The following is a 15340-nucleotide window of genomic DNA, read 5'->3' as shown; positions in this document are numbered from 1 at the left end:
TGCCCGGCCCCCTCCCCGTTCCCCCGCCGCGCTCCGGAGGGACGGACGGGCTGCCCGGCCCCCTCCCCACCCCCGACAGACACCGATATCCCTCATCCGTTTGCCAGCAGCGGCCCCGGAGGCATCGGCGCGGCATCCCCGGCTCCCCGCGGCCAGGCTGGCTCGCCTGCTCTCAGCAAGCGGCCGGGACTTTTGGGATCTCCCCGTCAGGCAGGGACCTCCCATGTCCCCCTCAGACTGCTCTGGCCCTCGTCAGCCCCACTGCCAAGGGGTGATGTGGGGCAGGGCAGGAGGATGGGGTGCAGGCAGGGCTCTGCCCTGCATCCCAGCCCTGGAAAGGTCAGAACTTGCCCAGTCCAGCCCTCAGCAGCCGCGAGTCCACAGATCCTTGCAGGTCTGGGGAGCCCCAACACCATAAATTGCCCCTTCCAGAGCCTCCCCCAGCACAGCAAGGGGGACAGAGGGACAGGCAGCTATTCCCTGTGGGTACAGCAGGCACCATGCCCATGACAACACAGGCTGTACTTCACCCCCTACACATCAAACAGAGGCTGAGGAAGGGGCTGCTCCATCCTGCACCATCACCGAGACCCACGTCATGCACCCTCTGCCCATCTCCTTGCCCACCCTAGGGCATGGAGGCGAGATCCAGCTTCTCCCCTCTGCAAGGTGAGCACAAATGCTCACAGCCTGCTCTGCCCACCCCCAGCATCTGTCTGCCACCCTCCCCAGCACCAGACACTCCTGCCAGCACCCACTGGCCACAGTCCAGCTGCTGTGAGCAACTGGGATAGCTCAGAGCAGGGCTCAGACCTGCAGTGTCAGGGACATGAAAGCCTCCATGGGGACAAGAGCCCCCTGTGGCACCTCTACCCTGACCACGACACATCCCAGCCTTGGAAACTGCATGTAAAATACAGTGAACAACAACAAAAGAGGGTTAATGCCAACCAGGAGCCTCAGTGGAGCCGTCCCCACACATCTTCCCACCTGAGCAGTAGCACAGGGCACTGCTCCACCAGCCACAGGGACGGCGCTCAGGGTAGGGGTCTGACACTCTCCTCGTTGCAGACCCCTTGGGGCTCATTACCATGATCCTCAAGAGGAGGCTGGTGCCAAACCCAGCCCAAACACAGCCCCAGCAACACCCTCTGTGCCAGCAGGATGTGACTCCCACCCATGGCACCTCCAGGGCCTTGGGAGGCCCCCGCTGCCCCCACAGAGAGGCTGCAGCCTCTCCCTTGCACGCTGACCTGCTCCTGCCAGCCCATGATGCTACTAAGCTGCTTTTGCGGCTGACCCACATGCCTGGGCCATCAGATTAGAGCTGGGCAGCGGGCACAGCATCAGCTGGAGAGGGGAATTCAGCCATCCTGCCAGCCCCACACACAGCATGGGCCCTTGCCATACCGATGCCAATGTGTCCCACTCCTTGTGCTAACTGGAACCAGCAGCAGCTCACGATAAGCCCAGAGACTGACTAGGGGAAGGACCATCCAAGGCAGGATCTTTTCCTGAACAGCTCATGGCAGAGGGCAAAGCAGCACTGTCTGTCCTGCCCACAGCCCTGCTGCCCCATCCTCCACCCCGCTCTGGGGGCAGGGGCTGAGCTGTGGCAGGTCTGACACTGCACCATCCAGCCAGGTTCTCCTCAGGATAAGCAGCCTCAGGGCCTCCTCTCTCTCCCTGTCTTCCCCCACAGCTTTTGCATGGCAGGGACAAGCTGTGCTGTCCCCAGCCCGACCCCCGTGTCTCCCAGCGTGACTCATGTTTGTTGACCCAGGCTATTTCCGAGAGCACAGCTGGACTGATCCCCACGGGACATCGAGCCCTTTCCCTGCCCCAGCCCTCCTGTTTGGCCCAGTGCCACCCCCACACTGTCATTTCTCTAGGGAGAGAGCAGCAGTGGGGTAATTTCAGGTACGAACAAGCCACAGGCAAAGCCAAGTCTCTGTCTCCCACCCTGTGCCACCCCAGCACCGTCCCCTTCCCTGCAGCATTTCCCTGCTGCTCCCAGCTCCCCTGGGACCTGACCTCAGCCTCTTTCCCACGGAGCAGGCAGCCACACTGGGCCCTTTGAAGTGGCCCTGGGCTGAGGGCTGTGTCCCAGGCGTGCTGCTGTCCCCCACACAGTGGGGAGGGCAGCCAGACCAGGGGTTCCTACCAGGAAAACACAGGGGCACCCCCATCCCAAACCATCCCCCACTGCCCCAGGCCTCCCTGCAGCCTGGCCAAGGTGGGTGCTGGGGGTATGCAGGGTCTGGGGGCTGTCTGTCCCCCCATGTCTGGGACCTGCTCACCTGAGACCATCTGAGGGCAGCCTTGGCCTCCATCCTCCCTGCCTGGCAACTGCCAATCAGAGGTGGCTCAGCCGTTGCCCTGGAAACCCCCGTTGCCATAACAGCGGCTGATGGAGGCGCAGGGGAAGCAGATGGTGGCAGAGGGGGACAGTCAAGGCTGGCAGGAAGGGATGAGGGGCTGCATGCTCAGCTGCATGCAGGCACCCTGGGGCAGGTGCCAGCCCCCTCCTTGCAGCCCCCCGGGGCCCCAGCACAGAGAGCAGCCAAACAGACAAAACACTTCCAGCTCAGCTGGGGCTGGATACACGTCTGGGAGGTGGCCGCTGTCTTTGCCACCTCCCCAAGACCCCTTCTCACTTTGTCCCACCTTCTCCTATAGCCACTGCACACTGGAACCATCACCAACCTTGCTGCCTTCAGTCCCCAGCCACAATCCCTCTACCCTGCTCCCAAAAGCAGAGCTGCCTGCCCATGCTGCCAGGCCTCACTCCAGGGCAACCCTTCCAGCCCAGGTGCCTGGCTTCAAGAGGTCCACCCTTGGGTTTGAAGATGCCCAAAAGCTCCAGCACATACCTGGATTTGCCCCTTGCCCATGATCTTGTCCACGATTTCGTTGTTGTCTTTGTTGAGCTTGGTCTTGTCGTAGCACTTCTCGTAGCAGAGGATGCGCAGGGACTGCGAGCCCTCCAGCTCTATCTCAAACTCCTGGGGTACAGAGGGAGTATGGCTCAGCCCTAGCACCCCAGAGCAGCTTCAAAACTAGAGTTGGAAGGGAAAGGGGGAGCAGAGTCCCCTCCCTGTGTCCCATCCTCTCACCTCATTCCACTGGGGCTCGGTGGTGTCCCGGAAAACTCTGGTCTTGGCTTTGCTGACAAAGTAGCCGAAGGAATCCACCTCCAGTGTGCAGTAAAGGTCTGGGGGAGCAGACACTGCTCAGTGCCCGAGGAACATCCCATTCCCACCAGCTCCTGGGGGGCCCGGGACCCCCACTCTCCCCATCACACAAGCCCCTCCAGGCGAGGGTGGGCACCACACTTACTGGCAGACTGCTTGAAGCCCTTGGCAGAGTGGACGATGACGTGCAGGAAGCCGTACAGCCCAGGGGACTCATCATCTGTTGTTGGGTGAGCAGAGGCTGTGTCAGGGCTCAGTTGCCAGCCCCGAGGCAGCCTTTGCCACAGCAAGCACTGGGTGCCCGCAGTAACACCCCAGTGTCCCTAGTCCCTCAAAGGGGCATCCCTAAAGTCTGGGAGAGGGCACATATTCCCCATTGCTGATCATTCCTAACAGATATCCTGGGCTTCTCTGCTGCTGGACAGTCCTGGGGCAGGTTCCCAGTAGGGCAAGCTGAGTCTCACCATGAGGACATTCTGGTCTTGCCCTTGGGCATGCTAGAGAGACCCCTAAAAGCAGCCCCACGTTGCAGCCAAGATTGCTCTGCCTGGGAGCTTGATTCTGCTCCAGCAGTGCCACCTACTGGGTTGTTGTCTCCTGCACAGCCACGGTCCCCTGCCAGCAGGGATCTGCTCCAGCCCAGGGATCCCACAGTTCCTCCCCAGCATCATCCTCAGACAGGGGGACCCACCAGCCCAGGGGACACTCACCATCCTTGTTGCTAGTGACTGGGATGTTGTGGACAGTGCGTAACTTGAAACAGGACCCCGTGAGCACCTGCAGCTCTACTGAGCTCAGGACAAAGGCCTGGAGGTCTGGGAGAGGACAGGAGAGGAGCTTCAGAGGGATGCAGCCGGTGCCGGCCATGGGGAGCAGAGAGCAGCAGGCTGCAGTCCTGCAGGATCTCCTGGGGAGGGGAGCAGGAGCCTCAGGAGCGCCCTGGCAGCCCCAAACTTACCCTTTTTCTGCAGTTTCTGAATGGCTTCCCTCCACTCAGACCTCTCGTAGTCGGATGACAGCAGGAAGAGGTAGCTCTGTAAGAGAGAGGGCGATGCAGCGGGCTGTGTGCAGGCAGCGCTGAGCCCAGCCCCTGCCCGCCCTCCTCACCTTCCCGTTGCGGTTGTGGATGCGGAAGGGGATGGCAGGTGAGTTGAGCAGCAGCCAGAACTCGTTCTCAAACATCTTCTTCTTGAGGCGCTCGATGGCCCGGCTCTGCCCCTTGTTGGCTTTCTGCAGGTGGGGAGCAGACAAGGAGCTTTTGCAGGCGCTTCTGGCCCGCCATGCCCCATCCCTGACCCAGAGGAAGGCATCCACCCTTGTCACCCTCATCCTCCTCTCACCTCCTTCTGCACCTCACTCTTGATGGCCGAGATCTTCATCTTCATGTCCTCCAGCTCGTGGTCAGGGATGACATGGACCTGCGGGCAGTGCTCGGACTCCTCCGGCGAGGGGAACACCAGGTCGGCCAGGGGCACGTACCACTTGCAGTCGTACTGCTGGTGCTTCCTGCGGCCAGAACGTGGGCACTGAGCGATGCCTGAACCCCTCTCCCAGGCCCACCGGAGGCTGTGGGGGTTGTGACACATTCCCTCCTTACCCCACCGCTGTCTTCTTCAGCTTGGCGCAGAGCAGCACGTCGGTGAAGAGGAAGACGTGGCGCAGCTTCCGCGAGCCCTCCGACAGCTCCACCAAGAAGCCATCCTTAACGAGCTGCCGGGTCTGGGGGCAACAGGACTGGAGTCAGGGCAGGCAAAGACCACCAAACCCCACGGCAGAGGGCTGAGCCTTCACTCTGTGCCCAGGCACTGCCCACCCCCCTGGCTCACCTCCCCCTTGGGGGTGGTGACTGCTGTCCTCCGGGGATCAATGTCCTCATTGATGCTGGAGAGGAAGTTCTGTGAGATGCGGAGGGCATCCTGGAGCAGTGGGTAGTCAGGGTGGTCGGCTGGAGTGTGCTTGAGGAGGTCCTGGAAGGGGTGAGGTGCAGGTGAGTGGCCTGAGGGCACTGCCCTGCCTGCAGCACTCACTCCAGAGCCCCTCCAGGTCCCTGGGAGCAATGGGGACAGAGCTTCACACCACCCCCCACACCCTGGGACTGGGGTCACACTCACATGCAGGACGAGGGTGCTCCGTGTCACCCGGTCGATGGGTTTGTACAGCAGTGCTGTGGAGAGAGAGAAGGTGTCAGCAACCATCTACTGCAGCGGTCCCAGCCCCTCTCCCACTTGCTCAAGCCAGCACCCCATCCCATGGGGGCAAGAAGGGGAGATGCCTAGAGATCCTCCCCTCCTAGGTCTGCACAGAGCCCTGAGAATTTGGGGTCCATCCTGCATGGACCAGCACGTTACTGCCAGCAGCTGAGGCTGAATGTCACAGCTCATGTGGAGCAGCCACAGCTGGGCTGGGGTGTGGGGCAAGGGCAGAGCCCAGTGCCAGCAACTGCCCCACGGGCATCTTGATTTCAGGGCTGCACCCAAAGGGTTTCACCAGCAGTGTGGGTGTCTGTGGGGTCCTCACTGGAGTGACAACTGCTGCATGGTGCTTTCTGCATGGTGCTCTGCTCCAGTCACGGCCCCACATGGGCCCCAAGGCCCATCCCTGCCTCCACGGGGCTCCACGGGGACACCATGTTCCCCTCACTTCTGCTGCCACGTCACACGTGGCAAAGGCAGAGAGGCTGTTGTGAACCCTGCTCTGTCCTGAGCGTGGGGTGTCCCCATCAGGACTGTGCCAGCACATTCCCCCCCGGGGGGAAGGACCTGGCCCCACGGGGCTGCTGTGTGGTGGCTGTGAAGCAGAAGAGCTGCTCAGCACCCTCTGCAGTCAGCAGCTTTTTCAGTTTCCCTTTTAGCTCAGCAGCAGGTCTCGTCCCTGCCTGTCCCTTGCTGGGTTCTACACCCCATGGGACACCCCGAATCCCCCTGTCCCAGCCAGCCCTGGCTGCAGGGTGAACTCAGGCTCCTCCAGAGTCAGCCAACACAGACTCACCCACAAAGTCACCCCACAGTCAGTCACCTACACAGAACACAGGGCACAAGGCATCATCCCAGCACTGCTGCCCCGTGTTCTCTCCCCACAGCCCCCCACAACTACACGTGAAGCAGGGAGGCAGAACTGCCCTACACATCGGGCACTGACATCCTCTTTCTCCTGCCATACATGCTCTCAGAAGCAAACACAACCCAGGAGCTCTTCAGAGGCATGTTTCACCTCAACCAGCCAGACCCCCTTCCTCCTCCTCCTCCTCCTGGCTCTTTGGGCAGGCACAGAGCACACTCAGAGTGCTGCACTCCACACCCGGCCACTCGTGTGCCTCCCTGGGCTGCTCACAGCCAGGACGATGCCTCTCAGTCTTCCCTTCCAAGCACTTCCCCAAACTGCCAGGGCCAAGCAGGACTAAGCTTCAGGCTGGGGGAGAGGACAGAAAGATGCTGCCCACCCTCACTGTGCTGCTGCTCTGCTGAATGGTGTGGGGGGGTCTGCTCAGGAGGCAAGGACACAGGGCTGGATCCTGAACTGCATCCCTCACACTCCATGTCACCAGAGCCCACTCCCTGCAGCAGTCAGCGAGAGCCCTGCTCTGCGATGGAGGGGGCAGGCAGGCTGTCCCCCTTTTCCCCCACCCTAGACCCACACAGAGGATGGACTGTCCTGCTGACAGGGAAGCCCTGTCCCAGCACAAGGGAGGAGTGCTGGGCTGGTCACCAGCACAGTTCCACCAGCCTGGGACCCACATGGGCAGGGGTGTCCGGTGCCTCTTCCCCCCCATAGCCACGGAGAGATGGGCATTCCAGCCCCACAGCCACAGCAAGCAAACAGGGATCCCTCCCTCTCACCATCCCCACAGCACACACAGCCCAGGCAGGGATGGGGGTCCCCATGGCACAGCCCAGGCAGGGATGGGGGTCCCCCTGCCTACCCCAGCCCCTCACCGGGGAAGGCAAACGCGTGGCCGCGTGTGCCAGAGCCAAGATGATTCAATAGAGCCTGGAACAAAGACGCTCCCAACTTCAGGCTGCAGAGCAAGACGCAGCCTCCACACCTCCCCCCGCCCCCGCTCCGAGCAAGGACAGCCAGCCCCGGGCCAGCAGCTCCGCAGCGGCGCTCCCCACCGGCACCCGAATTCGGAGCCGCCCCCTTCGCCTCACCGTAGGTGCAGTTACAGCAGAGCCGGACGATGAGCAGGATTTCCATGGCAGCCCCGTCTCCACGCAGCCATCTCTGCCGCCCCGTGGCAGCTGAGCCGGGCTGCGGCACAGCACCGGCACGGGCACAGCACCGGCACAGCACCGGCACCGGCACAGCACCGGCCCCGGCACAGCACCGGCACGGGCACAGCACCGGCACCGGCACAGCACCGGCACGGGCACAGCACCGGCACGGGCACAGCACCGGCCCCGGCACAGCACCGGCACGGGCACAGCACCGGCACCGGCACAGCACCGGCACCGGCACAGCACCGGCACGGGCACAGCACCGGCACGGGCACAGCACCGGCACGGGCACAGCACCGGCACGGGCACAGCACCGGCACCGGCACAGCACCGGCACGGGCACAGCACCGGCACGGGCACAGCACCGGCACCGGCCCCGGCCCCTCAGCGCGGCTCCGGGCGCAGCCGGCGGGTGCGGACGAGGGGGTGGGCGCGGGGTGGGGGGCTGCACACCCCCAGCATCCTAAAGAGCTGCGTGTGCGTGTGTGTGTGTGTGTGTGTGTGTGTGTGTGTCCCTCCTCCTCCCCGGCTCCGCACATGGGAACACAAAGGGCTGTGCCGGGGAATTCACCGCGCTGGTCCCGCGCACACAAAAGGCTGCAGCCCCCTCCCCGTGCCCGCCGTACCCTCCATGGTGACCGACGTGTGGCTCTCCTTCGAGTCTTTGGGGCCCTTCACCTTCAGCTCCTGGGGAGGGAAAGGGCCCATCAGAACAGCCCATGGAGGGCTGGGGTTGTGAGGAAGGTCGTTGCTCAAGGTCATGGGGTCCCCCTTCATCCTTGCTGCACCCTGAGATCTCCCCCCAGCCCCAGCCTGGCTGCTCTAGAGGCCACACATGGGTGCTGGGGTGGAGATGTGGACTGCACCTCGATGCTGCCTGGCTGGGAGCAGCTCTGGCTGGGACATGGTGGACTCAGTGCACCCTGGAGCAGGACACCCATCCCCAGAGCAGCCCAGGGCTGTCCCACCAAGCTGAACAGCCCTGCTGCAGAGGGGCTGGTGGCAGCGGGCAGCCAGGCTGCAGCCACGGAGGTCCCTGGTTCTGTAGAGAAGCCAGGCACGGAGGTGCAGTCAGCATGAGGTGAGCCACAGGTTCCTAGCACCCACACTCAGGGGATGGGGCAGGCAGGTGCAGGCTGCTCCAGCATCCCAGAAATGCTGTCAGTGACGACTGAGACCAACCTGAGCCACCCCAGTGAGGTGGGGTGCAAAGCCCCACAATACTCACAGACCACAACCCTCCAGCACAGCCACCAACAGCCCTGTCCTAGGACAGTCCCTCAGAGTCCCCGGGGCAGGGACATCATCTCCACAGGACAGGCACAGTCTGTTCTTTGCCCTTCCCAGCCCCAGCACAGCCCCAGCCCAGCCTACCTCTGAGATCTTCTGGAACTGGTAGTTGCTCTGGCTGCACTTCTCTGCCGTCTCCAGTGCGATTTTGTAGTTATCCACAAAGGCCTTGTAGACCCCCAGCTGGCTGGCCTGTGGGGAGGGGGGGTCACCCAGGCACCCGGCGGGATGCTGAAGCTCCCCTGCAGCAGAGCTGTTCTCCCCCAGCAGGATGCTCCACCAGACCACAGCCAGCTAAAGAGCCACAGGCTTGGCTCCTCAGGGAAATCCTTCATCCAGGGCAGGATGATGGGGCTCCTGCTCAACCCTGTGCCCTCACAAACCTCCAAAATCCAGTGGAGAGGTAATGAGTGCCTGGGCAGCAGAGGGTAAAGCTACAGCCACTTCCTGGCACCACTTTGGCCTGTCCCTCCTCCTCCCCAACATGGCTATGGCACCCATGGGCACAGATCCTGCTCTTAGTGCGAGTCCAAAGCAGCAGGACCCAGAGCCTGACCTTGGGGAGACGCTGCTGTAGTGTGGGCAGTGAAGAAGCAGCGATCTCCTGTCTGTCCCTAGAGGGTCACTCACACACGCCTGGGGTCCTGCAAGCCTCACAGTAAAGCCACACCATCTACCCGCAGCCAAAACCCCACCATGGCTGCACCCAGGATGTGCCAGTTGTGGGCAGTCCCGCTGTGGCAAAGGGCACAGAGGCTCCACAACTCCCAGCCCAGCAGGAGAGGACTCAGGCAGCACTGGCTGCCACAGGGAAGGATGCAACGAGTCCCACAGCTACTGATGAGCACATGGCAGAGCATGAGCTGAGCCACGCCATGGGGCTGAGCCCCACACATGGGGCTCCATCTCCCCAGTTCTCCTCTTCCAAGCAGAGTAAGACCTGGGGAAGGCTCATACCAGCTTCTGGAAGAGGTGGCCCATGGTGACGTTGCTGTCCCACTGCTGCACCTTCGGGCACAGGCTGTCATAGAACTCCTTGTGGATCTCGTAGATGTCCTGGATCTTGTAGAAAATGGTCTCGATCTGCTGGAGGGTGAGGACAGGCTGCGACGTCGTGGCAGTGGCCTTCAGCGGCTTCATAGGCTGCCGAAGGAGGAGAAGGGAAAGTGTTTGAGATGAGGGTCAGGAAGGGAATTCTGGGGACGAGGGAGATCTGAGCCAGCAGCAGGGACTGCCCAGGATGGGTCCAAGGGGCTGCTGTTGGCTCTTGCATCTCCACAGACTTGCCCATGGCAACAGTGACCCCTGTGTTGTGCAACGGCATCTGCCACGAGGGCCAGAGAGTTGTAAGAGGAAGCAGGGTCATAAAAACCTGCCAGGCACACAGGCAGTGGGGAGAGGCACGACAGGGGCAGCTGGGCCAGAGCAGGGCTGTCTGGCAGGGCTCCTGCAGCTTTATTCCAGCCCAGGTAGTGCCTGGGCCAGGCCTGCCTGGGGGAGGCTGTCCTGGAAGAAATGGCTCCATCCTTCCATCCATCCTTCCCTCCTCCCTGAGGGACGTTCCTGGAGGGGGTGTCGGGCCTGGGGGCTGTACTCACCAACAAGAGGGCTTCCAGCTGGTTGATGTAGATCTCCTCGCTGGCCAGGAATCCCGAGAGCACCAGCTTCCGCATCTCCAGGCCCTTGCCAGCCTCTCTCTCGCCCTGTGCAACACAGCAAGGAGCCCGCCTGAGCCAGGCAGCACGGGGCGAGACCCCACAGCCCAGCAGCTCATCCCGGGCATCCCTGGCTGGGCATTTCCCCAGCAGCGTCGGGGAAGCTCCACAGCAAGGGCCAGACACGTGCCCGCCGGGCAGCAGAGCCAGGCTGGAGCCAGCTGGGAGGCCACGGGCTGTGCCGGCCCCGCTCCCCTCCCCGCTGCCGCCTGGCCGGGAGCCCGGCGCCGCTGGCAACGCTGCCGGGTGGTGTGAGCACCACAGCACTCACCCAGGGCAGAGTCCAGAGACGCCCGGTGAAATCATGGCTGGCGTTTGATGGTGCTGCCATGTGATCCAGCACCACCCTTTTCCCTAGCTGAGGCTTTTCCTGGGAAAAGTGCCATCTCCATGGCACAGGGGCAGGTCCCGGGCTGTGGGGCACCTCACTGCCACTCCAGCTGCTGGCAGCTCATCCCACACCCAGGTCTGCTGCTCCTCACGGCAGGCAGGATGTGTGGCTGGACTAGTGGGCTCTGGGACCCTCAGCGAGGCTCTGTCAGCAGCCTGGTATGTGTATCCCAGTCCCTGGACTGCCTTGGCTTCCCCTCTTAAAAGACACACTAGAACCAGGCTTTTCCACGCAGAGAGGGGCCAAACAGAGCCAAGAAACATCGGTTGCTCCAGGCAATGAGCCATATGGGATGGTTTTGGGGGAGTTATTGGTGCTGCCTCACCTCTGCCCACACTGCTTGCCCCTGTCAGCCCTGGCCATTGTGCCAAGGGGCCTGGGAGTTGCAAACACCTAAGAGGACACAGCCCTGGGGTGGGCAAGGCTGCAGGTCAGCATCTCCCTGCCCCGCTCTGGCATCCATCCTGAGGGCTGTCGTGCCCACTGGAGTGCCCACCCTGCAGCTCCCTGTCAGGCTGCACCATTCAGGCTGGCCCACGGTGCCCAGTGCAGCAGCAGAGTGCATGGGGTTGGCAGTTCTGTGTGCCAGGAGCTCACAGGCTCTCTGCCACGCATTAGTCATGGGTTCTTCCTGCTTCCCCCAGCCTGGGCCCTGCGCAGGAGCTGAGGAGATAAAGGGGTGCGCTTGGGGCCCACAGTGCCCTGCAGGGACGATGCCAGCTGGAACCCTGCTGCACCCAGAGGTGCAACCCCAAAGCAGGGCCCAGGGGCCACCCTATGCAGGAGACCCCACGGAGAGCAGGGCAGGAGGAGGGCTCCCAGGGTGGGCCACCCAGGCAATCCTGGCAGGGCAGGCAAGAGCAGGGTGCTGCCAGCATGGGGATGCCCTTGGAGCCACCTCTCAGCACTGGGGTTTGCAGCCATTTAGGGGTTGCTGGTGGCCATGCAGTCAGACAGTGACAGTGTGGTCAGCCCCTTCCTGAGCATCCGGCGCCGGCTCTGCTGAGCCACACAGCACCCTCCCAGCAGCAGCGGCCCCCGCTCCCCCATGCGATGAGCGCCGGGTGCACATCCCGCTCTGCGCAAGCACCCGCCAAGCCCCACACACCCCACGCCTGGCACAGCCCTGCCCCGTGCCCCCGGCCACAGGCAGTCCTGGGGAGCAGCGGGGCCGTAGTGATGCTCCCCCTGCCCAGCTCTGCCCCCATCGGCACCCACCACACTGCCCCCGGAGCTACCTTAAGACCTGAGGGTCACCAGAAGCCCCGTGTCCCCCCCAGCCACTGCCCAGCCCGGCAGTGGGGTGCCGCTGCCTCCCACCTTCTCGCTGGCTGAGAACGGAGACCCGGGGCTGGTGGGGGTTCCGGGCTCGGAGTCATCTTCATCCTCCAGCACTTTATCCAGGTACCCTATGGCCTCCTCTTCCTCCTCCATGGCCGGCGGGGCAGCAGGGGGCAGAAGGGACCCCGCAAGGCTCCAAGGCGAGGGGCTTACGCAGCCGAGCTGGCCAGGCCTGACTCAGCCCTGGATGCCGGCCACCGCCGTGGGATGAAAGGAGCCATTATGGGATCCCTGGTGCTCCCGCCTGCCCCGGCTCCAGCCTCGGGCCCCAGCACAGCACCATGGGCTGCACAACCACCTCCGAGCGAGGGCTGGCGGCGGCAGCCCCGGGCTCAGCGGCAGCTCCGGGCTCAGCGGCTGCGGGACGGGAGGGACAGCCCGTGCGTGTCCCGGGCTGAGCGCAGGGCCCTTGCCCGCTGTGTCCCAGACTGAGCTCAGGGCCCCTGCCCGCTGTGTCCCAAGCTGAGCTCAGGGCCCCTGCCTGCTGTGCCCAGGGCTGAGCTCGGAGCCCCTGCCAGCCGTGTCCCAGGCTGAGCTCAGGGCCCCAGCCCCGCGGCCGCTCCGCCCTGCACGCTCGCTACAGGAAATGCATCTGCGGGCGCTGCTGGAGGTGGGGCTGCTCCGCCATCGCCTCTGCCGCCTGCCCCAGCCTCGCCGCATGCACAGCGAGACCCCTGCTCCCCCCATCCCCTGAGCCCCCTCCCAGCAGAGCAGCCACTGACGGCAGAGCTCCCGTCCCACCCGCCGTGGCCCCACGGGGATTGCCACTAGTGAGAAGTGACCATGGAGGGCAGCAGCAGCAGCAGATCCCTAAGGGAACCTTGCTATGCATCCCCCAGAAGGCTACCGGGCCTCTCCCTGCCCCAGAGAGCACTCAAGGCAGGGTAAGGAAGCCGAGACATGTGCTTTCCCTCAGCATCTGCCCCACACCCTACCGGGATCACAACCCTGGGGCTGGGAGCAGTGGCATGATGCTTGCAAGGGACATTGTGAGCCCTGGCAAATGAGGCAAGAACAGGCTGGAAGAGGGAACACTAACGCAAGAGTCATTTCAGCAGTTCCCCCTGCTCCTCGGCAGCAAAAGGGGAACCAGCAGCTGCATGTGCTCTGCCCGCAGGAGCCTGCGCCTGTCCGAGCCTGGAACAACCTCCTGCCGTGAGAAGTGGGCAGGGACATAGACACGGGGACTTTGCAGAGCCTGTGCCCAGTGCTGTGTCCATGTGACAGATCAGGTTTTGCCCAGTCTTTGCTAAGAGGGGTCTATGCCTGGGAACCAGGACCCTGCCCCCTGCAGCTGGATGACCAGAGTGAGGTAAAGTCACCCACAGTGCCAAACCCGGCAGCACCCAAGCAGGGGTTTGGTCACCACTCCACAGACCATGACCACAGTGCTCACATTTCCCGGGTGGGAGTGCAGGGAGGGACAGGCTGTCTGCACCCAGTGGTCCCCACACATGGTCACAACTGCCCCTGGAATTTGCAAGAACAGATGCCCTACCAGAAACCTCCTCCAGCCCTCCAAAAGCCAGTCACATCTCACCAAAGAGCAACAGGGTGAGCCTGACACCCCGTGACACAGCGAGACCCGCACGTGAGCCTTGCCCACCGTGAGGCCAGACCCGTGGGATGATCCGTGCTCAGACACTGAGCTCTGGCACAAGCAGCTCTAGATAAAGAGATGGAGGCAGAGCCGGCACTCAGCTCCAACAGCCCCCAATCCCATTAGTGCCAGCCACACCAGCTCCCCTGTCTGTGCCCAGCCCCAGCACGCTCCACCAGCCCCCAAGGGCACTGCTTTGCCCACGGCCCCCGGGGTCTCCCTGCCAGGACCACCATCTGTGGACCACCATCTGCTACCTCTAACTGGCCCCCGGACAGAGCCCGACGCCCACAGCACCTCTGCGGGCAAACCCCGGCCCCGGGATGCCACGGCTGGGGCATGACACGGGCCCCAGACACCGGGTGGTTTGCAGCCAGCCCCGGGACAGGGTCCTGAGAGCAGCTGGGTGGCTGAAGCCCCACAGCTCGCCCTCAGTCCCCGGGGACGGCGCCGGGTGCCGGGAGGAAGATGCCGCGCAGCAGCAGCCCGGGGAGGAAGCCACACCTCTCGCCTCCTCTGCCTCAGCATCCGGGTTAAGGGCTTAACTCTTTCCACGACAAAAGCCTTCACTGTTCCCACCTCGGCCAGCCCCCAGCCCGCTGCGGGACCCCGGCAGCTCCTCCAGCCCTGGCAGCCGGGTGGGCTCTCCTGGCTAGAAAAAACAATTTTTCCCCCTTGGTTTCCCACCCCGCAGCTCCCCAAAAGCATCCCTCCAAAAGTAACCCCCCCAAAAGCATCCCTCCAAAGGCATCCTCCCAAAAGCATCCCTCCAAAAGTAACCCCCCAAAAGCATCCCTCCAAAGGCATCCCCCCAAAAGCATCCCTCCAAAAATAACCCCCCAAAGGCATCCCTCCAAAACTATCCCCCCTCTAAGCATCCCTCTCTCGGAACGCCCCGGCTAAACCCCGGGGGCTTCCCGAGGATGCTCTCGGAGGAGCAGAGGGAGAGGAGGGGTTAAATCTTAAGTTAAGAAGGGAGTGGGGGACGGGACACGGGAGGACGAGGTGTCCGTCCCCAGCTGGCAGCTCGTCCCCAAGTGCCGCTAGATGGAGCCGGCGGCCCGGCGCTGCCTGTCCCCGAGGGCTCCCGAGCAGGGGACCCAGCGAACCCCACACTTCCCAGTAAGCTCGGCTGAGCTCCAGCAATCCAGACCCGCCTCGAACCAGCCCGTCCTGGTTCTGCCACCAGCGTGGCACGATGGGGCAGGGACACAACGTGTCCCGCTGCCGTGGCACCCTCACCATCAGCAGCAGAACAAGGTGCTGCTCTCTGGAGCCCAGATGGCCAGGGCCAGCAGGGTTTGGGATGCCAGGGGACAGTCCTTCAGGTCACAGCAGCACCAGAGAACCACCGACACCACCGAGCTGGGCATCTGCAGCCTCAGCTTCAATCAACCCAGCGCGCAGCTCCACGTCCTGAGCACCTACCCCTGTGCTGAGGCCATCGGTGGGTGTGGGCGAGACACCGTCCCCGCTCTCCTGGCCACAGGCGCTGAGCTGGGGGGACATGGTGGGCGACTCATCGATGTAGGGCATGGTTTCCGAGCCCTCCGGCAGCGCCTTGGGCTCCTCGTTGCCCTCAGCATCGTACTCGT

The 15340-nt window shown here is 63.5% G+C and overlaps 1 protein-coding gene across 3 annotated transcripts in view; it reads right to left on the bottom strand.

Moving 5' to 3' along the window:
* ABR (ABR activator of RhoGEF and GTPase) overlaps positions 1-15340 on the bottom strand; it is a 25870-nt gene extending 10530 nt beyond the window's left edge. The window contains exons 1-15 of one of the 3 annotated variants that reach the window (XM_062012007.1): positions 15170-15340; positions 10297-10391; positions 9656-9841; positions 8783-8890; positions 8035-8095; positions 5306-5358; positions 5021-5161; positions 4792-4913; positions 4535-4700; positions 4302-4424; positions 4153-4228; positions 3905-4009; positions 3340-3414; positions 3117-3214; positions 2874-3005 (exon numbers count right to left, since the gene is read on the bottom strand). In XM_062012007.1, coding sequence (XP_061867991.1) covers positions 2874-3005; positions 3117-3214; positions 3340-3414; positions 3905-4009; positions 4153-4228; positions 4302-4424; positions 4535-4700; positions 4792-4913; positions 5021-5161; positions 5306-5358; positions 8035-8095; positions 8783-8890; positions 9656-9841; positions 10297-10391; positions 15170-15281 — 1653 coding nt within the window. In that variant the 5' untranslated portion in view covers positions 15282-15340. Of the gene's footprint in view, positions 1-2873; positions 3006-3116; positions 3215-3339; positions 3415-3904; positions 4010-4152; positions 4229-4301; positions 4425-4534; positions 4701-4791; positions 4914-5020; positions 5162-5305; positions 5359-8034; positions 8096-8782; positions 8891-9655; positions 9842-10296; positions 10402-12124; positions 12701-15169 lie in introns of those variants that run through there. The other 2 variants (XM_062012008.1, XM_062012005.1) reach the window with 2 other exon arrangements.

The sequence above is a fragment of the Colius striatus genome, chromosome 20, assembly GCF_028858725.1.
Source record: "Colius striatus isolate bColStr4 chromosome 20, bColStr4.1.hap1, whole genome shotgun sequence".
Taxonomy (NCBI): domain Eukaryota; kingdom Metazoa; phylum Chordata; class Aves; order Coliiformes; family Coliidae; genus Colius; species Colius striatus.
This window is presented reverse-complemented; position numbering and strand designations above follow the sequence as displayed.